The sequence below is a fragment of the Nyctereutes procyonoides genome, unplaced genomic scaffold (genome assembly GCF_905146905.1).
Source record: "Nyctereutes procyonoides isolate TBG_1078 unplaced genomic scaffold, NYPRO_anot_genome, whole genome shotgun sequence".
In the NCBI taxonomy this organism is placed as follows: domain Eukaryota; kingdom Metazoa; phylum Chordata; class Mammalia; order Carnivora; family Canidae; genus Nyctereutes; species Nyctereutes procyonoides.
The window spans coordinates 21,797,462-21,821,231 of NW_026575030.1; the positions used below are offsets into that span (position 1 = coordinate 21,797,462).

The 23,770-nt window shown below is 46.7% G+C and overlaps 1 protein-coding gene across 2 annotated transcripts in view; it reads left to right on the plus strand.

Moving 5' to 3' along the window:
• Nucleotides 1-23,770, plus strand: part of ITGB5 (integrin subunit beta 5) — a 110,205-nt gene that overhangs the window by 51,816 nt on the left and 34,619 nt on the right. Inside the window, exons 6-9 of one of the 2 annotated variants that reach the window (XM_055315949.1) lie at nucleotides 7,812-7,973; nucleotides 9,774-9,869; nucleotides 11,669-11,758; nucleotides 20,733-20,867. In XM_055315949.1, coding sequence (XP_055171924.1) covers nucleotides 7,812-7,973; nucleotides 9,774-9,869; nucleotides 11,669-11,758; nucleotides 20,733-20,867 — 483 coding nt within the window. The remainder of the gene's footprint in view (nucleotides 1-7,811; nucleotides 7,974-9,773; nucleotides 9,870-11,668; nucleotides 11,759-20,732; nucleotides 20,868-23,770) is intronic. The other variant, XM_055315950.1, reaches the window with a different exon arrangement.

A 23,770-nucleotide genomic window follows, 5' to 3' on the forward strand; every position in this document is an offset into this window, starting at 1 on the left:
CACTGCGTCATGGTCACGCGTCCCTGCAGGGTGGAGGGAGGAGGCCAGGAGGAAGGTGGGCCTCCGACTGTGCCCACTCGCCTACAGCGTTTAGGAGGTGAAGGGAAAATTTTGGAAATTGTGGATAGCCTTGCCCAAGGGCTGTGGCTCGGCGTAGGAATGGACTGTAGGAGAGAATCGGCAGCGTGGGACTGGCCAGTGCTGGTGGCGGACCAGAGACGATGACAAAGATAATTCCGAGGTTTCTAGAGAAGGCGTTGTCAGAAACGGGGAAGCCTGGAGGGGCGGGTGAAGGGGGTAACGATGGTGCTGCATCTTCAGATGAGCTGAATTCCAGGTGACAGCAGACCTAGGAACAAAGCTCAGGAGAGAGGTCAGGGGCAGGGTGTGATGGCCAGTCATCCAAGCAGATCTCTACAAACGGGGGAGGAGGGGCAGGGCATGTTAACCATTGACCTCAACCACCTGCTGGGAGAGCAACCGGAGGGGCAGGGGTAGGACAGTGTAGGGGGCCCCAAAGGAGCCCCGAGTGGGCACAGAAGCCCCAGGAGCGAGGCCTGCAGTGGCCATGGGATTTGTTCTTTTCCTTGGCTGCACATGAGGCTCCTCCGGGGAGCTTTAAAAACCCTGAGGGCCGGGTAGCAGGTCAAGCCCAGGGAGAGGAGGACCTCTGCGCATCAGTACTGGGGAAGCTCCCCTACAGGACTCGAAAGTGCAACCACAGCAGAGGACCGTGGGTGCATGCGGGAAGGACACAGGATCCGGGAACTGCTGTCTGGGGGTCACATGGAGAGGTCAGATGAGAAGAAATCACGGATAGGGCAGCCCTGGTGGCTCAGCGGTTTAGCGCCGCCTTGAGCCCAGGGCCTGATCCTGGAGACCCGGGATTGAGTCCCACTTGGGCTCCCCGCAGGGATCTTGCTTCTCCCTCTGCCTGGGTCTCTGCCTCTCTCTGTGTGTCATAAATCAATCAATCAATCAATCAATCATAAAAAATAATATCGTGGAGAGCAAATAGAAGCCCTGAATCTGCCAGTCTTAGAAAAGAGAGAGAAACAAGTGAGATGGGCAGTGTAGCTGGCTCACAGGAAGAGTTATTCTCAGCTGGTCATGAGCTGGTCATTTTAGGCACATGGAAAAGGAGCGGAAGAGAGAATGACAGATGGAACAAACTCGGGGTGGGAGGAGCCCTCCTTTGGGGACAGAGAGCTCAGAGAGGCCAGGAGGATGCGCTTCTGACTGAAAGGCATCCTCGGGCTGCGGGACCAGACCCTGCGAGCCGCTGGGAGGACACGAGGCCGCAAGCCCTTTTACCTGTCTCTTTTGGTGATGAAAAAGGCGGGGTCCCCCCCGAGTGGGTGCAGGGATGGGGCTTGGAAGGCCGAAAGAGACATGGTGGCGAATTTGATGTGGATCTGAGCCCCAACCAGAGGGAGTTAAATGAATCGTGGCCTTGGCCAGGTGCCAGAGGTCTTGCTTCCGAATCTGGTCCATTTCCACCTGCCCAGCCCCTGCCATTTTCCTCCAGGGCTGACCTCTGTGGCATCTGATGAAACCGACTTTGAAATATTTGTTTTTACTCTGAGACATTGAGGAAAAAAAATTTTTTTTAAGGATTTTATTTATTTATTAGAGAGAGCACGAGCAGGGGGCGATGGGAAAGGAGATGGAGAAGAGACTCCGCATGGAGCAGGGAGCCCGACTCGGGGCTCTATCCCAGGACCTTGGGATCATGACCTGAGCCGAGGGCAGTTGCTTAACCAGCTGAGCCACCCACGCACACCAAGACATGGAGAAAATTTAGCTAAATACATAGGTCTGGGGTTCAGTTTTTTTTTTTTTCCTCTTAAAATGATTTTTTTTTCCTAAAAAGAAAATATATTCAATCTAAAAGTATAGAAAATGCAGATGGGGGATGCCTGGGTGGCTCAGCGGTTGAGCGTCTGCCTTTGGCTCAGGTCATGATCCTGGGGTCTGGGGTCGAGTCCCACATCGGGCTCCCTGAGAGGGGCCTGCTTCTCCCTCTGCCTGTGTCTCTGCCTTTCTTTGTGTATCTGTCATAAATAAATAAATAAAATCTCTTTAAAAAAAAAAACAAAGAAAATGTAGATGAGCAGAAAGGGGAATAAACATTACCTATGACCCTGCAGTGCAAAAGCAAGATTGTGTGCTTCTGAATTACAGACTTAAGGCACAGCTTCACAACTCCACGGAAATAACGAGGACAGTTACAGTCTGTGCCCCTCCTCTGTCACCCTCCCAAGGGCCCCCGTTCAGTCGGTTTTATAGGATTTGCATTTTAGAGAAGAAAAGTGGTCCTGGGCAAGATTGAGTAATTTGCCCCAGGCCAGAGAGACAAGCTGAGGCAGGTGTGGGGCCCACGGGAGGCTGGCCCGGGACAGCCCCCTATGCCTGCCCTGCTGCCACCAAACACAAGAACGTGTCCAGGCCGCGCTCCCCGGCACATTCCTGACATTTGTTCTGTTCGTGTCATTTCTTGTATTTTAGAGTCTTTATGAACAAACCAAGCCTTCTTTACACAAAACAGCTTTATTGAGATCTAACTGATGTACAATAAACTACACATATGGAAAACGTACAGCTTGAGCAATGTTGACGCATTCACACCCCACCCGTGAGAGAGATGTACATGTCTCTATACACTACAGTCGAGATAATGAGCGTATCTTTCTCTCCCCGGTGTTTGTGCTCCTTCATCATTTCTCCCTCCTGTGTGTCCTGCCCCCCCCCCCCGCAGCCACTATACATTAGTTTGCATTTGGCTAAACTTGTGTCGGTTACTCAACATATATATATGTATGTATACTTTTTTGGCCTGCTCTATTTCACTGAGCACAGTTATTTTGAGATTTTTCTATGCTGTCAAGTGTCTCCATCCTTTCCTTTTGTCACTGAGTAGAACTCTATTGAATGGATGGACCATAGCTTGTTTATCCGTCTACCTGTTGGCAGATACTTGGGTTGTTTTCCAGATCTGGTCGTTTTTGCCTGTTAACATTGAGCCCCTTTAAATGTCCGTGTTCCAGTGTTTGTGTGGATGTTTGCCTTTATTTCTTTTATTTTTCTAGCTGGGAGTGGATTTACTGGGTCATCTGGTGGGTGGTTAACCTTTTTAAGAAACTACCAGACCGTTTGCCAAAGTACACTTACCCTTTCCCATTCCTAGCGGCAGTGTGTACTCCGCATCTCCATCGACATTCGACGTGGTCGATCTTTTTCGTTTCAGCTGTTCTGTTAGGTGTGCAGGAGACTCTCACCATGGTTTGAATTCAAGTCTTTTTTAAACTTTCCAGTATGGGGGATCCCTGAGTGGCGCAGTGGTTTAGCGCCTGCCTTTGGGCCAGGGTGCGATCCTGGAGACCCGGGATCGAATCCCACGTCGGGCTCCCAGCGCATGGAGCCTGCTTCTCCCTCTGCCTATGTCTCTGCCTCTCTCTCTCTCTCTCTCTCTCTCTCTCTCTCTCTCTGTGTGTGTGTGTGTGACTAAAATAAATAAATAAAAAATAAAATAAAATAAAATAAACTTTCCAGTATGCAGTACTTCATCGTCGCTGTGATGGTTGTGGAGCCTCCCCAATCAAGCAGTGAAAGGTGAAGAGAAGAAATGTAGAGATTACTAGTGGTCTTAGAGTAATAACTATAGACTTTTCTTTTGTAGCCCCCTCTTTTATGTGCTAAGGGCTTTTTAATATGTTATGTCTACATCTAGCATCAACCCTGCAGAATAGGATTTCCTCCATTTTACAGATGAAGAAGCCAAGGCCGAGAGAGGTGTCTCAGTTCGAGCAGAGCAGGTTTGGCCTCAGCCTTATCTGTTCAGAAGCTCACGTCCTCTGGCTCCCACACTGTGTCCATTTTGTAGCTATTCTTTCTTTTTTTTTGTTTTTTAATATATTTTTTTAAGATTTTATTTATTTATTCATTAGAGACACAGAGGCAGAGACACAGACAGAGAGAGAAGCAGGCTCCCTGCAGGGAGCCTGATGTGGGACTCGATCCCAGGACCCTGGGATCACGGCTTGAGCCCAAGGCAGATGCTCAGCCACTGAGCCACCCAGGTGCCTCGCTATTCTTTCTTTGAAAAGAACCTCCCACTTTCCCACTATTGCCGTCTGCCCCAAACATGGAAAACAGAACGTAAGCCTTCAAAATAGTCCAGGCAGACGGTAGGGAAATTATTTCTAATGTAAATTCACTGTGGAGTCACTGCTTATATAATCTGAGCCCAAAAGCCTGGGTGAATGAATAAGCATGTCCTGACTCATTCCCTGCAGCCCGACCTCTGGGCCAAGTTTGTTAACGTCACTTACATAACAAGAGTCCACTTCAGAGAAAACAGAATTATTATTATTATTATGCTGTGCCGTTCTTTGTTTGTAGAGCTATTTCTGTTTCAGATGCAACCTTTCAATTTAACTAACATTTATCTTGGACCCAGCAGTCGTTAGTTGAGAGCCTGCTAAGTATTTTAATGAATTCTTTCATTTATCCCCCCCCCACACACACACATACACCCCTATTACTAACAAGAAGAATATTTTTGAGGTGTTAAATGATTTGGTCAAAGCTGCACAGGTGATTCAGGGATGGCAATGAAGGGAAACGCCTCTCTTGGGGCACCCAGGTTCTCCGTTGCCCTGTGTCCTGGTGGCCAGCCTCCTTGAGGTTCTTACAAGCTTCCTCCGGGAAGCTGGCGTGGAAGAAAAGAAGATGGAAACAGTTGAACAACAGACCAGCATTTGAAACCCGGTCTTGTGAAACTAGTACTTGCTTGTGAAAGACAGCTGGGGGGACAGTGGCTAAAAGAGAATGATCCTGCCTGTCTTCTCACCCCCAACCCCATTCTGGTGCATGTTGTTTCAGTTGCTCTTACTCTCTCTTTCATAGAAAGTAATGCTCATTTCTCACATGGTTTGTAATCCCACCGCCATCATCACATTGGATGCTTTGTTTTCCACTTTATGTTACACATGTTTATACATAATTTCATATTTTTTATCATTTCTAATGGCCAGAGAGGAGGTATCTCTGTTTACTTAACCATTCCTGAAGGGGAGGGCATTCACATCTTTCCCTGCGTGTCACTACTGCTGAAAATACTGCTGTGTGTACTTCAGAAAGCTTCTTGCAGATGGAGTCCCTTGAAGTCGAATCCCTGAGTCTAAAGATTTTTTTTTTTTTGAGAGAGAGTGAGAGAGAGCATGAACAGGGGGAGGGAGAGGGAGAAGCAGACTCCCCACTGAGCAGGGAGCCCGATGTGGGGCTCAGCCCCAGGACCCCTGGACCATGATCTGAGCTGAAGGCAGACGCTTCACCGACTGAGCCACCCGGGGGCCCCTAGATGTATCCTTCTTGAAGTGTTTTTTTGTTTGTTTGAGGTCCAGTTATTGAGGGATGATTTACCCAGAGTAAAATCCACCCTTTTAGGTGAAAGTCTTCCAGCCAGGGGATCCCTGGGTGGCTCAGCGGTTTAGCCCCTGCCTTTGGCCCAAGGTGAGATGCTGGAACCCCAGGATCAAGTCTTATGTCGGGCTCCCTGCATGGGGCCTGCTTCTCCCTCTGCCTGTGTCTCTGCCTCTCTCTCACTCTGTGTCTCATGAATAAATAAATAAAATCTTTTTTTTTTTTAAGAAAGTTTTCCAGCCAAGTCTATAGTGAAGAGAGAGATTATTTCCCTCACCCCAGAAAGTTTCCAAGCATCCCTTTGTTGCTGTGCTCTCCCTTTACCCTCCGCCTTTGGCAACTACCAATTTGTGTCTGTCTCTATATTTCTGTCCTTTCCCAAGTATCATATGAATGGAGTTAGTAGGTTGCATTTGGAGTCAGGCTTTTCTCATTTATCATCATCATGCTTTGGCGATTCCTTCAAGTTGTGCGTATCAGTAGCATTGTTCCTTTTTGCTCACAATAGTACTCCCTTATATAGATGTACTACGTATCCATCTGTTCACCACTTGATGTACATTTGTTTCTAGTTTTGGATGATTATGAATAGCTGCTATAAATATTAGCATAGGGGGGCACCTGGCTGGCTCAGTCAGTAGAGCATCCGATTTTGGGGTTGTGAATTCAGGCCCCGTGTTGGATGTAGAGATTTCTTAAAAATAAAATCTTAAAAAAATATATATTTACATAGAAATTTTCATGTGAGCATAGGGTTTCATTTCTCTTGGGTAAATACCAAAGAAGGGGATTGCTAGGTAGATGGAAAGTATATGTGCGACTTTATAAGAATCTGCCAAGCTGTTTCCGAAGTTGCTGGAACGTTTGTGTTCTCACCAGCAATTATGAGAGCTCCAGTTGTACCACAGCCTTACCAGCACTTGGTATTACCAGAGTTGGTGTTTCTGCCATTAAAATGACTATCTAGCGGCTATCTTATTGTGGTTTTAACTGCATTTCCTTAATGACTAACGATGTTGAGGTGCCTTCCATGCACTTATTTTCATCCCTATCTCTTCTTTGGTGAAATGTCTGTTCAAGTCGCTATCTTTTTATTTTTATTTTTTTTTAAGATTTTATTTATTTATTCATGAGAGACACAGAGAGAGACAGAAACACAGGCAGAGGGAGAAGCAGGCAGACAGATTTCCACAAGGTGGAAATACCAGATCAATGAGGAGAACGTCAGCAGCCACCCAGAAGCCTCCTTGCGACCCTCTTCAGTTATTAACTCCCCTCCCAGTCCTGCTGCCAAAGGGAACCACTGTCTCGACTTTAACACCACACATTAGTTTTGTCTTGACTTAGATTTCATTGCTGTCAGAGACCTTCTAGGTTGATTGTTCTAGGTCCTCAAATTGTGCTTGGCCTCCTCTTTGTGCCTTTGCTTGTACCTACAACACCCACCCACCCCCTTCTGCTTTCTCTTTCATTTCTTCTTCCAGCTTCCCTCCCTGCTCAGCTTGTTTCCTGTGCCCTGGGAAGGCTTTCCCTCCTCCTCGTCTCCCGTTTCCATTGACATTGTATGTATCTTCCTTAGCGCCCTCATGATGTGTTGGAATTGTGTTTCCATTTGCCCATAAGCTCTTTGGGATTTGGAACAAGTTCTTCTGTGGACCCCGTGCTTTCCATAGGCCCTGGCACACAGCCAGAGGTCAGCAGTTATATGTTGGATGAATGTTGAGAGTCAAGGAGACTCATCCTCCAAAGGTTAGGTTCCTCCTCACAGGAGGCATCCTGCCCTCAGCCCTCATCGGCTTATCTTCAAACCCATTTTTTTCTCCCTCTCGTTAGTCTGACTTTTTTGTGATTTATTATTATTATTTTTTATTTCCATGCTGCTTTTGGAGCAAGGGAGAAAATAGTGTAGTTCTTTAAGGCTATTACACTCATCAGTATGGTGAGAAAAAACAGGGTGATGCCCTCCACCCCTCATCTGCCAGAAGAACAACAGCTCTTCACTTGTAAAGTCTGTGAATCCAGCCCTCAGCTTTCATGTCAAGTGCTCATGTGCAGATAACTCTCAGCATGTTTAATACTTCATGTGTTCACTCTGCTACCAAAATATTCAGGGATGTCCTTACACTTTTGGTAAGAAAGTGGCCACGAGCTGTGGAGGTTGGTCTCTGTGCACGTGGGCTTCTCCAGTGCAGGCTGTGTCTCTTCTGAGCTCTGTGGTATCCTCCCTGAGTGGTTTCTAGAGTGCTCCCCCGCTATGCATGTAGGGGAATGCCTCTGAATCAGACCATGACCCTGGGAGATGGGCCAGTGCCCTGTCCAATGTCCTGGGGCAGGCTTGGGCAGCCATCAGAAATGCTTGACACCCATCAAACTTCTGTCTCTCTCAGGAGAAGATTGGCTGGCGAAAGGATGCGCTGCACTTGCTGGTGTTCACTACGGACGATGTGCCCCACATTGCACTAGATGGAAAACTGGGGGGCCTGGTGCAGCCACATGATGGCCAGTGTCACCTGAATGAGGCCAACGAGTACACTGTGTCCAATCAGATGGTGAGGGCTGGGGACCCTAACCCTGCTCCCGTGATCCCACCCGTGGTCCAGGTGCTCACCTGGCCCTCTACTCATGGACTTTCCATTCTGTTCTGGGAATTTGATTTTTATTCCATCTTCTCCAGCCGGGCTTCTAAAACTCCTTATTAACTCAGAACATTTCTCACAGATTTTTGTAGCTGATTCATCTTTCTGCCATTGTTCACTTAAACGCAAGCGTTTAGTTAAGGAAGAAGTGACCTGGGCAGACAGGATAGATCTCAGAGGGTGGAAGAGATCTTACAGGAGGGCACCTGCAGAGATCAAAACTGGGATAGAAGTTATACGGCAAAACAAGTGAAGATAAAACCTTGTGTCTTCTAGAAATGGGCTCCCTGAGGCACTGAGCTCCGTCAGTGTGAGGAGTGTGGCTGCAGGTGTCCTGCACAGAATGGGAGGCCCCAAGGACCTTCCACTGTCAATAGTCTAGGACCATGATCATGTCATTTAAAACAATCTATGCAAAACTTCAGACATGTATACTAGTAGACCAGTGAAATGAACTCCTGTGTACCTACCATCCAGATGCAACAGTGATCAAGATCTTGTCACACTTAATATGCAATTAAAAAAAAAAATCTATACTCCCTTTTTTTCCAAATCCACTCTGGTGTCTGACTAGAGAGAAATATTTTATAATTTTCTTTTTTAGGCAAGCCTATTTTCTCCAGTTTCTTTCTTTCTTTCTTTCTTTCTTTCTTTCTTTCTTTCTTTCTTTCTTTCTTTCTTTCTTTCTTTTCTTCTTTCTTCTTTCTTCTTTCTTCTTTCTTCCTTCCTTCCTTCCTTCCTTCCTTCCTTCCTTCCTTCCTTCCTTCCTTCCTTCCTTCTTCCTTTCTTTTTTGATTAAGGAAAAAATTATTGATTTAAGAGAGGGAATGAGAGAGAACGTGGGCAGTGGGGAGGGGGAGACAGAGCAGCAGATCCCCACTGAATAGGGGGCCTGACATGGGGCTCAATCCCAGGACCCCGAGATCATGACCTGAGCCAAAGGCAGATGCTTAGCCACCTGAGCCACCCAGATGCCCCTGTCTCCAGTTTCAAACTTTTCATATTATCCAAGAATAATGGAGCCTGGAAAAAGGACTCATAACTATAAAATTTGATAGCTATAGAGCTGATGAGAACCTCTGTACCCATCGTTAGCCCTTAAAATCCTTCAGGACGTGATTAGACTGCCTCTTGACCTCCCCCTTCCCCTCCTCCAGGCCCTTCCCCCACCACAGCCCAACTTCTAGTCCAGAGGTCAGCAGCCTCTTCTGCCCATCCTGAGTCATGAGCAGGACCTGTGAGGAGCATCAGCAGGCCCAGTTGTTGGTCTTCGGGGAAGGAAAATAGGGCAGGGAGATAGGGAGGAGAGGTCTTAGGGAAGAGAGGAAAGATAACAGGTGCTGATGGTAGATAGTAGGATGTGGTGGCTGGATTCTGTGGAGCCTCTCTTCTCTGCCCCATCCCTGCCAAAAAGATGGCAGCACAGACCAGGTATGGGAAGCTCCCACTCATCATGTCTCCATTCTGGCTTGGGGAGGTAGGGTGGGGGGGATGCATCCAGTTTGGGAGGTGCCAGAGGGTCCTTTCCTAGAGATCTCTGTGTATTTCCCCACTTTGAAGCTGCCAATGGGGCCTGGTTATTAAGGGTGGCCAGGGGAAGATGCTTTTCTTAGCAAGTGATGAGTTCCTGAGTACATGTTGGAGCTGGAGGCTGGTCTCCCGGCCTGTTAGAAATGTTACCGCCTTGACCTTTTTTTTTTGCCTTCGTTCTAGGACTATCCGTCCCTTGCCTTGCTTGGAGAGAAATTGGCAGAGAACAACATCAACCTCATCTTTGCAGTGACAAAAAGCCATTATATGCTCTACAAGGTATGCCTGGAGGGAATGAGGGGGCTGGTGGCCTGATTCTGGGGTCCATGATGACCCCAGGGTGAACAGGAGATTAGAATGTGGGGCGGACGGAAGTGTGGGGAGGCGGGGTGAGGAGCGTTACCAGCTTTGCTCTGTGTGGGAGGAGACCCAGAGGAGGGGTGGAATGTGGCTCTGTCTTGACCTAGTGGAGAATAATAGCATTGAAGAAACTATTAGCATTCCCCCAGCAGCGCAGGCCTTTACAAGCAACATAAACATACGGTATCTAGTTTGCTCCTGAGCAAAGCTTTGGAAATAGTATGAGCTCCCATTTTGCAGGCGGTGAAATGGATATCCAAAGTGTACAGAAAGACCAGGCATCGGTGCAGGCTACATCACTAACTCCATTATTTGGAGTTTTTATGAAAAACTTCATAGGGCAGACCAGGGGGTGAGTCTGAGACAGGAATTCCCAAAGACAGCAACAAATGTCTTGAGTGAATAGAGCAGTCTGTGCACGAATCTGTTCCGTCTAAGAGACTTTTCCTGGGTCAGCGTCCGGAGCATCATTATAAGCTCCCCTCGTGAATGTGTTCTTTCTCACAACCATAGGCAGATCGCATTTTGAACTAGAAGTCTCCGAGTTGCTCAAGGAGTGTTTGTGTAAAACCCAGCTCCCCTCTGACTTCCTTTGCCCTGGGAGGTTATGAGAACTGAATCAGCAAGCTCCCCCTCCCTGCCCCCCCGAGCCCTGCCAGCCCCTCGGACCGCCAGCCCCGGGCCCCTCTCCAGTCTGCTCTTAACCATCCACAGAGGAGCCTCTGTCTGTGTTTTCCTCATGCATCTGCCTGAGACTATCACTGATAAAATGCCATTGACATCTACTTGAGCTCTTTCTCCTCTTCCAGTCCGAATTGATTTTAAAAGATGAAAACGAGGGATAAGGATTGTTTTTCTCGTTTTGTGCAGCGGAAGCTAGCAGGACAAAACCTGTCCGTTTCCAAGTAACGTCTCTAAAGAGATCGCTTGCACAGACGCGACTGGGTGTGATTCCGGATGCTTCAAGAGAGAAGCCATGCACTGTGGCCCAAGCCGTCCTTGATCAGAACCAAGGCCACCTTGCTCAGAGAGTAGGCCCATGCAGTCTAAGGCCGGCCGAGAGCAGTGGGTGATTCTAGAGGTCTCTCTCACTTTACTAAGTCCCATACTCAGGCACTAGGACGAATGAAAGAGGAAAGGCAATCCCTTCAAGGCTGCCTGCTGTGCCCTGGGGTTTCACCCAGACTTACCCAGCTGTCCCTAGGAGGCCACCATTCACATCTCAGTTCCTCATTCAGGGTAGAGGTCATACTGAAGACCCTTGGAAGAATTTCCTCTTTTACTCCTGCTGAGCAGAGTGAGGGCATCCCTGAGCTGAACCTGGGAGTACAGATCTCTGTAGACTTAAGGAAAGATGGCGAGAATATTCAAGACCACGTTGCCCGTCGAGGATGGAATTTCAGAGAGTTGTCTGTTACACGCGGAGGGGAGGGGTCTTCCAGAAGGAGCAGGACATTTTAGTTCGGGAACAGAACTCATGGGCCCTCCACACACAGGCTTTTAGAGGTTGAAATTCCGCAGCCTGCTGCACAGCTCTGCTCCCCAGGGCTGCTTCTCGCAGCTCCTTGGGGCGTATTTTCCATTTCGTGGTGTGAGAGTGAGGTGCTGGGGGGTCCTTACTGGTCTAGCTCAGGAGAGCAGTGCTTATTCTTTGATGGTATAGAAGGGCAAAACTGGCTTATATTTCTTCTTTCTCGCCTTTTTTTTTTCCCCTAAAGAATTTCACAGCCCTGATACCTGGGACAACAGTGGAGATTTTACACGGAGACTCCAAAAATATCATCCAACTGATTATCAATGCATACAATGTAAGTCATCAGTTTCTTTCCCATCACCACCTCCACCCTACCTGCCCCACCAGGGCTCCACAGAGCTGATGTGCACTCAGGTGGGCAGTGAATTATGCAAGATTTTACTTATTTATTTTAAAGAGAGTGTGTGAGAGCATGAGCAGGGAGAGAGGCAGAGGGAGAGGGAGAAGCAGACTCCTGGCTGAGCAGGGAGCCCGACATCAGGCTCCATCCAGGACCCCGGGATCATGACCTGAGCTGAAGGCAGATGTTTAACCGACTGAGCCACCCAGGCGCCCCTTTGCTGCCTGTCTCTTGAGTTTGGTGCCTTCCTCCTTCACTCAGGTTTGGAGTGGAGAAGACCATCCTACTTGATGCATCCTCTCCCCTCACATCTGCCCTCTTGACTCTCCTCAAAAGTTGAACCCAGTGATCAGCAAATGGCTCTGTCAGACTCAGGCCAGTGGCCCCTGCACACGTGTAGGTGCTGATTTCACGATGACCTGGGCCCACTGGAGCACCATGCTTGGGTGGGCACCAGTTCTCTGCACCCGCCCAGCTGCCGCGGCGATCCTGCCCGTGCGCTGGCTGGCAGTGAGCAGCATGCACGCTGACCCTTGCCTCACGGCGGGGCAGGACACACAACATTCCCCAGGCCCTTGGAGCTTTGCGGAGGAGAGCTGCAGACTAAAGCAGAATATAAGAACCTGAGAAGAAACAAAAGGTCTTTTGCCTACCAGCTTAGATCTGATTGTAATTAGGGCCTTCCAGGGGGTGGGGCCGGCAGGGCCTGGAGAGTTCTGTGCTCTGTAACTTGTCACATGGACTTGGCTCTCTCTGAGTCGTCAGTGTGGCAGTCACAGCTGTCCCTTCTACATGCCAAGCCCATTTCTGTGATCCCCAAACCTTTCTCCTACCTATCCTCCTTTCCATTAGTTCTACGTAGCCAAGGAGTACCTGGCTCATACCTCCTTTCCCCGGGAGAACGGCAAGCCCAGTCCCTTGTGCTGGCATGTGTGGACCCTCAGCTGGCCCTTCCCTGCTTGGCCTCACTAGGGTTGTGGCTTCCAGCCTCTGCCAGCCCCTCATGGGGCCTGGTAATTCCCAGACTGGAGTTCAGAGTGCACCTTCCTGTTACAACAAAGTTATGGATAAAGCACATACAGTTTAAGTAGCGCTCTTAGTCCTGGATTGTGTAAAATAGACAGTTGGGGGCTAACCTGGGAACCTAATTATCTACTGTGGAGTCACATGTGTGGGAGAAAAACCATCTTGCTTCCCCAACCATGACGGATAGATAAGTGACTATTCGGAGCTCCGCCTTTCAGCATTCACTTTGTCAACCTGCTGATGCAGCCACTGTTTTGAGTTATAAGATGCTGCTCAGCAGGACCAGGAGCCAGAGGTAATGCCTCTGCCACTGGGGTGCCCCAGAGCCCTCCCTTGATCCAGGGAGCTTCAGCGTCCTAAGGGCGGTGAGCTGCATGGCAGTGAGGATTTGTGGATGACTTTCTGACCCCTGCCCCCCCCTTCTATTGTAGGTAAGGGTGCTCTTCCCCTCACAAATGCTCCAGTTCCTTCTCAGTCCTGGAACTTCCTGTTGAGAGAAACCAAAGACTTCCTTCCCCTCTTCCAACCCATTCCCCACATACTGACATCCTCTTTTCTGTTCTCGGATTTCTAAGTCTTCACCAGACCCAGCAGGCCCGGGTTTTCCGGGTTCACCTTATCTTTGGTGGTTTTCACATTTCCTCGGTGAGTGGAGACACAGCCTACCGAGAGTGTGTGTCTGAGAAGGGAGTGGGTGTGCGAGGGAGGGGGCCCAGGCCTACCAAATGTCACCCCCTTTGTGAAGGCCATTCCTTAATGTGAAGCCCTTTGACCTCAAGCTCTGGACACTGAACTAGAGGAGTCAGAGTGAGAGCCAGACCCCCCGCCTTGTGCTGTTCTCCCCGTCCATCGGGGGTGCAGGGGCTGAAAGGTCCCTGGGTAGGGAGAGGGGTGGCTGCTAGACCCGTTCCCCTGTGTGTGTGTGTGTGTGTGTGTGAGAGAGAGAGAGAGAGAGAGAGAGAGAGAGAGAGAGAGAGAGAGAAAGAGAGAGAGAGAGAGAGAGAGAGAGACCATAGCTTGCCTTTTGCCAAACCAGGGCCTTTGAAGAAGAAATGGCTGAAGGGCAAGCCCATCTTGGCCTCTAGGGTGGGGTAAGGATTTCTCCTGGGTTTCTGAGGAGGAGCCCCCACCCAGCATTTCCATCCTCAGTCAGCCCCTGAGTTCAGATCCCGTTGGGAACCTGGCTGGCCTACCTCAGGAGCTCCCCTAAGAACACTTCCTAGAGCTGAAGGTCTAGGCTCTCTGCTCCCCATGGCTTTAATCAAGGAGGACATAATGACTCTGAGATGCATGGAACTGGCTGGATGGGAAAAAGCACTCTGCTCCATTGGTGCTTCATGTGCCCAAGTGGTTTTACTCTTTGACATTTGTGTGGGACCACTAAACACGAGGGAGCACAAGGCATTATTGCTGGTTCCCTGTGTGGGAGCTCATGCATGCCTAGGGGAGTTCTTTCTCTGAAATATGTTACAGTGGCCCTGAATAGGTTTATTACATATAAATTCTTTTGTTTTAAAGATTTTATTTATTTATTTGACAGATCAAGAGAGCAGAAGCAGGGGGAGCAGCAGGCAGAGGGAGAAGGAGAAGCAGGCTCCCCACTAAGCAAGAAGCCCGATGGGATGCAGGGCTTGATCCCAGGACCCTGAGATCATGACCAGAGCTGAAGACAGACACTTAACTGACTGAGCAACCCAGGAGCCTCCAAATTCATTTTCTTTTCTTTTTTTCTTTTTCAAATTCATTTTCTTAATGAAAATTTAAGGACCTTTGTAACATGCCCTGTGTGGTTGGCAGAGGTTAGGAGAGGAGTAGAGAGCCCTCTCTGCTACTGAGGAGTCAGGGTCTGGATGAGTAGAGAAAATGATCTTTTCCAGGCAGGAGCTACATTTAATCTGCAATAACTCCCCTGAGGAGCTCTGGGAGTCCAGGACTGTAGTTCAGATGGCTCCTATGAAAGAACGTATTAGGGGCGCCTGGGTGGCTTAGCATCTGCCTTCAGCTCAGGTTGTGATCCCACAGTCCTGGGATCAAGCCTGCTTCTCCCTCTCCCTCTGCCTGTTGCTCCCCCTGCTTATGCTTTTTCACTCTGTCAAAGAAATAAATAAAATCGAAGAAAGAAAGAGAGAGGAAGAAAGAAAAAGAAAAAGAAGTAAAGAAAAAGAAAAGAAAAAAGAATGAATGAACGAATGAATGAACATGTTAGGAAATGAGACACACAACTTATGAATGAACATTGGAAACTCCAACTCTTAAGATGGCTGATTCTGGAATGCTATCCACAGGGACGATTCAAATTCAGTGGAAAAAATTTTAGAGCGGTGTTCTTGAAATCATGAACAAAATAAACTGCAGATTTAAAGTGTAAAAATCAACAAGTTTTGACATATACACATTTTTGAAACCGTTGCCACCATCAAGATACAGAACATGTGTATCAGCCCCAAGAGGTAGGATCGTTGATAATCCCTACTTCTGCCCCTCCCTTCAGTAGGGATTTTAAAGATATTAAATACACAAATATGAGCCAGCAAGGTGTTTGGAGGAAAGTCTAGTTGGTGGAAGCCGCATTGGTGCCTGTTGGCGCTCAACGTTGACTAGTACCTGTTTCACTGGCTGAAGTCATTTCTGACAGACCAGAGGCCAGGGCCGGGCCTCGAGGGTGTGCGTGCATGCGTGTGTATGTGTGTACGTTTAGCTCTGCTTTTCCTTTCTCCTGCTTCTCTCCCCGGCCTGAGTCGGAGCCAAGCTGGGACTGGCCTGTTTGCTTTCCTCTGTATCACCTTACCATCTCGGCGGCTTGTGGTGGGTTACATGTGAGTCATGCAACAGATGACTAAGTCTGGGTGTTGACTTTGAGCTCTAGAGAGCTGGCCAACCATCTGTGGGGACATTCTAAAGAGATTTTGGTTGAAGCGCGTATAACAGATGAGATAGCGGTAGGGTTTAGCTAGGCTGAGGAGGGAGCAAGATGGGAAGGGTATGTTTAAGTCCATTTCTTGCAGACTCAAGTCTGTTGTTTGCAGCTTTGAGAGTGTGCAATCTTCAACTTCAATCTTCAGCTCAACGCTTTGATTTATATATTTTTGCTTGCTATGCCAAATTCTTCATTGTGAGAGATTACCAAGTCCTCCCAAGGGCGTTTAGCAATGTGGAGCTTGGCTGTACTGTAGGTGCTAGGAGAGGTTCTCTCCCAGAGCCCAGAGGGAGGCCCTGGGTGCACACCACACAGAATACCAGCATTGTGTCACATTGAGAAGGGCAATAGGACTCAGAATCACGGAGGACTCTTTTCAGAGTGGGAAAGAACAGAAGGAGATGGAAACTGCTAGACTTCCGTGTGGAGGGTAGTGTCAGAGGCTGTGGTAGATGTGTCCCCTAGCGGAGCACACGTTCCTCTTTTTGTTGTTGCCATAAAGTGTGCACCCACCCACTCCACAGCTGGTCTGATTTAAAGCAATTGCAGATGTGTCCTAGGATGAGGAGTAAGGACGTCTCCTCAGGGGCACATCTGGTAGGAGCTAATCGAATTTCAGGAGTCATATATAAGTCTTCATGCATAAGAACTGCATTGCCTATGCTCTACTATATTTTATGCTCCATTCCATCCATTCATTCATCCATTCATTCATTTATTCAACAAATATATACCGATGGCCTAATGTATGGCAGACATCATCTACACCTTGGGAAAAAAACAGTGAACAGAACAGAGTCCTACCCTCTGGGAGCCCATAATCTTTTACAGGAGATAGACCTTTATGGCCTGGAGATAACCTTTATGACCTGACTAACTGTACTTTCCAAGGTCAGAACACTTCAGGGAAAAGGCCTGGCTCTCTCCTACCTGCCTCCAGCAGCTGATTGACTCTGGATGATGCCTCTTCTTTGGCCATAGTTCCCACTTCCATAAACTGACAGGTCTGAACTGAATTATCACCATGATTCCTACCCCCTCCCTGCAAAACATCATAAGAATTTCTGATTCCTCTGGGGAGCAGGAATAACACAAACTTCAGATCACAGCACAAGGCTTTGGGTCTTAATGGCCAGAATGGAGCTTAGATGGGATTTCCACCTATTGTATTTACCAGTTCATTCAATAGGAGTTCCAGTCCCCAGTGCTCTTTCTCCTCCATTAATGCTTCCATGTGGCAGCTCTAAGCAGATCCTCATGGAGAGGGAGCACTAGTGTTCCCTCCCAGTGTCTTGTTGGCAAACCCCAGCACCCTTATGTTTTATGTGTCTGATACTAAGTTATATTTTACATAGCTCCAGTATACCTGACCTTTTTATGATCTATTGATTTGCCTCATTCTCATAGTTATTCACAATTAGAAAATACATATATTTTAAATTGACCTTGTCTTAGAGTATAAATCTGCAATAATCAAAATAGTATGGTACTGGCACCAAAACAAATACATAGATCAGTGGGACAGAAAAGAGACTCCAGAAATAAAGCTACAGTTACATGGACAATCAATCTGTGACAAAGTAGACAAGAATATACAATGGAGAAAAAAGTCTCTTCAACAAATAGTACCGGGAAAACTGGACTGCCACACACAAAAGAATGAAATTGGAATGAAAGTTGGAGCACTTTCTAACATACACACAAAAATATATAAATTCAAAATGGATTAAAGATCTAAATGTGAGACCTGAAACCACACAAATCTTAGAAGAGAGCATAGACTGTAATTTCTCTGACATTAGTCATAGCAACATTCTTCTAGATGAGTCCCCTAAAGAAGGGGGGGAGCAAAAATAAACTATTGTGATGCATCAGATTAAAAAGGTTCTGCACAGTGAAGGGAACCATCAACAAAAAGACAACCTCTAATAGAATGGGAGAAGATATCTGCAAATGACATATCCAAACACAGGGTTAATACTCAAAATATATAAAGAATTTTATATAGCTCAAAGAGCCTGGCTGGCTCAATCAGTAGAGCATTTGACTCTTGATCTCTGGGTCATGAGTTTGAGCCCCACGTTGGGTGTAGAGATTACTTAAAAATAAAATCCTAAAAAAAAAGGATTTATACAACTCATTACCAAAAAAGAATCTGATTTTAAAAATGGGTAGAGGACCCAAATAGACATTTTTTGGAAGAAGACATACAGGTGGCCAACAGACACATGAAAAGATGCCTGACATCACTAATCATCAGGGAAATGCAAATCAAAGCCACAATGAGGTATCACTTTACACCTGTCAGAATGGCTAAAATCAAAATGATAAGAAATAGCAGGTGTTGGTGAGGATGTGGAGAAAAAGGAACGCTCGTGCACTGTTGGTGGGAATGCAAGCTGGTGTGGCTACTGTGGAACACAGTATGGAATTTCCTCGAAAAATTAAAAATAGTATTGCCGTATGATCCAGTAATTCCATTACTGAATATTTACCCAAAGAAAATGAAAACACTAATTTGAAAAGATATGCTCCTGTGCTTATTGCAGCATTATTTACAAAAGCTAAGATATGGAAACAACCAAAGTGTCTCTCAGTGGATCAAGTAGTGGTGTATATACACAATGGAATATTACGCGGCCATAAAAGAGATGATATTGTGCCATTTGCTATAACATGGATGCACCTAGAGGATATTGTGCTAAGTGAAATAAGTTGGACTGAGAAAGACAAATACCAAATGGTTCTACTCATAAGTGGAATCTTAAAAAAGAAAGAAAGAAAGAAAGAAAGAAAGAAAGAAAGAAAGAAAGAAAGAAAGAAAGAGCAGAATCAGACCTATAGATAAAGAGAACAAACTGATGGTTGCCTGAGGGGAGTGGAGGTGGCAAATTGGGCAAAATGGGTGAAGGAGAGAGAGAAAGCTTCTAGTTACAGAATGAATAAGTCACCAGAATAAAAGGCATAGTATGAGGAATAAAAAAAAATTTTTGACCTGTATTTTGAAAATCATTTTAAATTTCTTCTACTAGGTCTGAGCCCCTTAGCATAGCTGCCATTAAAACATCACCCATTCATTCACCAAAAGCTTGTGTTCAATCCTAGGGAGAAATATGATATGGCTTTTGGGACTCACAGCTCAGTGGGGAAAGCAGCTTTGTCCAGAACTAACTGTGTTCAGCAGGAGCACGCGTGTATGTGGAGAGGCGCTCGCGCAACTCTGCCAGTTGAGGCTGGCACAAGAAGAAGTGGCTTTAAGAGAGAGTATTTTTAGAGTTGTAGAAGCACTTGGACAATTTGTTGCAAAGGGGAAGACTATTTTTTGCAGAGAGATTTTTCAACAGGCTATTTGTTGAGAAAACTGCATGTCTAACTTATTTGAGTTTAACACTACAGGCTCAGCAAAAAAAGGAAAAAAAGAACGAAAAGAACCCCATGAGAGGGAGAGGCAGTTCTTCCAGCCATCTGTTCAATTTGTCCCCTGAAGTGCACCTGATAAAGGAGGGTTGGGGCCTCGAGGCTCATCAGTCGACCTTGGGATCCCTGTGTCTCTCAGAGTGTGTGTATCCTGCCGTATTGAATTTACCTCATGTGTAAACATTTATTTTTTGTAAGATGTGCCCCTAGACACATGCTAGTTCATTGGGCCTTAGCCTCCAAAGTATGTCCTCCTGAGGGATTTTCAGTGGCCAGTTTTTAGACTTTACAGGCATCCAGAAAATTGCACAAACTTTTCACAAACTAAATACTTCTGAGTATCCAGCATCCAGGTCAAAACTTGATTATTACTAAACACCCAGAACCACCTCTTGTGCACTCTTCCATTGCTTATCCCTGCAAAAATACCCATTAATTTTGCCTCCTTTTAAATTTCATATAAGTAGAATCATACAGTACATATGCTCTTTGTGTCTGGCTTCTTTCAGGCCGTGTTATAAGATTCATCTATGTTGTGGAATGTAGTTGTATTTCATTAATTGTTACTGGATTGTATTGTGCAAACACACCATGATTGTTTTGTTAAAAGTCTGTTCTACCGTTGACAAGCATTTGGGTGGTTCTGGTCTCTGGCTCTTGCAGGCAGTGTTGCTATAAACCTTCTCATAGATGTCTCTGGTCAGTACACATCTCTGTTGGGTACAATCCTACAGTGAATTGCTAGGTCCAATGTTGGTCCAAGCATCGTAGATATTGCCCTAATGGTTTTCTCAAAGCTTGTGCATATTCACACTCACACCAGCAAGGTGAGGGCTCCAGTTGCTCCACATCCTTTCCAACCCCTGATATTTTTGGTCTTTTCTTTTTTTCCATTCTGATGGGTAATTTTGGCTCAATTTTTATTTCATTTGCCATCTTGAGTTCATAATCCACATGTAAGATATGATTCTTTCAGAACGTAGTTCAAAACTCAACGGATGTGGCCCTCATCTGATGGAGGGTGTGAGTGTGAGGATTGACAGGTTCCAGGAGAGAATGCCTACTGAAATGGTTTTGAAGGTTGATGAGATGCTAGCCCAGGGAAGAGAAGAGAGAAGAGCCGTTGACTAAGGGAGCATTATCCGAGGCCCATGTTGACCCCCAGAGTCTAGAGAACACATGGCAAGAGTTGAGGAGCTGCGTGTCCAAAGCTGAGTGAGGATGAGAGGTGACTCTGGAAGAGCGAGTGGGGACAGAGCATCCCCCCTTGGAAGCAGATAAAGTTACCATATGGCAAGTGGACTATTGTCAACCTCTCTGAGCTCACGGCGGGAGACTTTGGGCCAGGTCTAGCAAGGTGGTGTGTGGGTGTGGAGAGAAGGGAAAGGATGAGGAGGGGGCAGGGAACCAAGGGAACCACTGGCTCTTGGCATTGGCCTGGCTCATGAGTTAGAGACCGTCATGCAGGCCTCAGAGAACCAGTGTGGAAAACATCTCCACTGCAGCTTGTACTAAATGGTTCTGGCTCTGTCTTCTCTCTCTGTTCAGAGCATCCGGTCTAAAGTGGAGCTGTCTGTCTGGGATCAGCCTGAGGATCTTAACCTCTTCTTCACTGCTACCTGCCAGGATGGTGTGTCCTACCCTGGCCAGAGGAAGTGCGAAGGCCTGAAAATTGGGGACACGGTAAGTCCTCACCTCCAGTTATACCTGTTAGTGTTGGTCCTCGTTCTTTGGCTCCTGGTAACTTCTGTGACTTACTAGAGTCCTTCAGGGGTTTATATTCTGTCTTCCTACTCAGCATCCTGGGGGGATGTCTGCTATGCGTTGTGTCTTCAGGGTGCCAGGCGGACTTGTTAAAAATCTTCAGGCGGTAGATAGCATTGCCACTTGAGGCTTCCTCCAGTTGACATTGTGCCCTTGGTATTTTAAACCATCATTATTTTCATGTGCCAGGGATGAAATTAGGTTGGGGAGGGTATGGTGGGAACGATTCTAAGAGAACTGCCCTTCATTCCTAGTCCTCCACAGCTTGTTCTGTGCTTTGGATAATCTGATCTCACTTTTCCCTTCTGCAAAATATGAAGAGAGCCGTCCACTTTCTCTCATTTGATCGCATGGGATGGATAACTCCCCAGCAATGGAAGGCTTAGAAGCTTTGCGTGGATCAAGTGGGTATAATTAAATGACGAGGAGGAAACCTTGTATGTAAAGGTTTGTGCTTGTGTGCCACACCAGGGCCTTGAAGAGAGGGAGGAGAATATATGAGTGATAGGAACAGAGAACAAACACACAGGCACAGGGGCAGGCAGAGTGGTGATGGAGAGCTGTCCACACGTCTTCCAGACCTTCCTGCTGCCATGGATCCTTTCCCTGCTATGTTGACAGTTTCATTGCCGAGAATATAGAAAGGCAGTGAGAGAATGTTCTCTTCCCCCACAAAAAAGGAATCTGACTGAAGCCAAAAAATTTATAGGGACCTTGAAAATAGATGACCATATCTTTGGGGCGTTAAGCACTCATGATGGCCATGGTGGATATAAGCAGACTTAGACCCTGGGCTCCGGGGAAACAACTCAAAGAGATGTAGGTAGAGCCGCATGGCTGGTTGCACCTCGGTATGGTCTTCTGGGGCTTTCCCACATGCCATCCCTGGTCACAGCTGCCCTTCACCCATTGCGACACACAGGCATCCATCTCCCTGTTCTAAATCTTACTGTGGTGCCTTGCTCCACCACAGGGACAATTCAAAATATGGTGTCAACATTGAGAAAGTGAAGGACTCTAATGAGTAAGTAATAAATCTTGATTTAAGACATCTTTTTTCCAAGTTTTCTTCTGTTAAAAAAAAAAAAGAGGGCCCAGTCGAGTTGTAAGATGATACATCATTAAAAGTGAAAAATGATTATTTATGGCATTTAACTCAGAAGGTGCTCCTGGAATAAGGTGACATTACTGTAACAAAAATCTTTCTAGTCTCATCTTCCTAATTCTATGAATCAGGTTTTTTGGAAGGTGTACTTTATTCTAGACAGATACAAAATAGGAATAGAATTAATCCTGGACTTATTTAGCAGTAAGTAATATTTTACCCATATGTGAACTATTTGGGTGGGGAAAGCTTCGTCTCACTAAAAAGGCACTTCTGATAAAATTTTATAGTTAGTACTTGTCAGATTTCACAATATATTTATGTTGTCTTGACCGGTTATAATGATTAATCAGTTCAGGTGATTTTTTTGAAAAGCATGGAAGCCTAAGAGTCACAAGGGTTAAAGAGAGGAGTTTTGTTTTTTTTTTTTTTAAGATTTTACTTATTTATTTGAGAGAGACAGAACATGTGAGCAAGAGAGCACAGCAGAGGGAGTTGCAGGGAGAGAGAGAGAAGCAGGCTCCCCATTGAGCAGGGAGCCCGACTCGGCTCGATCCCAACACCCTGAGATCATGACCTGAGCCGAAGACCACTTAACCAACTGCACCACCCAGGTGCCCCTAAAGAGACAGTTCTGGAATACAGAAGGAGGCAGAGATAACCAGGGAAAGGGACACACAAGTGAGTTCTTTAGATCTGTGGGTAAATGTCTGGTGCAGTGTGTCAGGAAGGCAAAAAAGCATGAAAAGCACCCAAACAAGGAGCCCTTTACCTGGAGAAATAGGTGCAGCGGGCCAGAGGTGAGAAAGAAGATCCACAGCACACACACGAGGCACCTGGGTTTCAGGAAAGTTCTTGACAAGGTCTGATGGTGACCTTACGAGTCAGATAAATCATGTGAATCGATGACAGCCCAGTTAGGCAGACTCGTAGCTGAGGCAGCTTGCTCCCTAAAAGTGTTAGTAACGTCAGCTGGAGGAGGACCTGCGTGAGGTTCCACGTTCTCTCATCTGTTCGCGGTCACTCCTGGCTGCAGTTGAACTCACAGAAGACCTGCTTATCAAGACCTGAGAAGGTCACAGAACTGGAGAATGCAGATTATCTCATCACACAGGAAAACCAAGCTCTAAAATCACTCTGAGCATTCAGCTGGCTTGAAATCATAGGGCTGATATCTTGCATTTAGCTCAGAAGATTAACAGGGTAGAGGAAATTCGGTTTGATAGTGATTTTTAAGAAAGAATCTGACAGATTCTGATCCTCAAAGGCTTAATGTTGAATGAACAATGTCGCTTAAAAAAAAAAAAAGGAAAAAGCGCCAGCTGAGGTCGCGTTAACAGAAGTATTCTGAAACCCCGGAGAGAATGGATCCTCTCTTCTTGGTGTGGGTCAGACTGCATCTGCAGTTCTGCATTCAGTTCTCTCTCTCCTCTCTCTTTTTCGAAGGATGAGTGAGTGACAAGCAAGTGTCACGATGAATTGTCTGGAAACCAGGAAGGTCAGAGGAACTCGTGTTTGTTGATAATAATGATAATCCATAGGTTTCTTTTGGGATGCAAGAAACTCAAGCAGTTTTTACTGCCTTAAGCAAACACGAGAAAGTTGTTTCGAGACTCTTGGGGCCCCTCGTGGGCTCGGGAGGCATGTGCAGTTAACCTTAGGAGCCACGACGAGTTAGCTCTCGTTCCCCCACCGCTGCCCTCTGAGGACAGGTGAG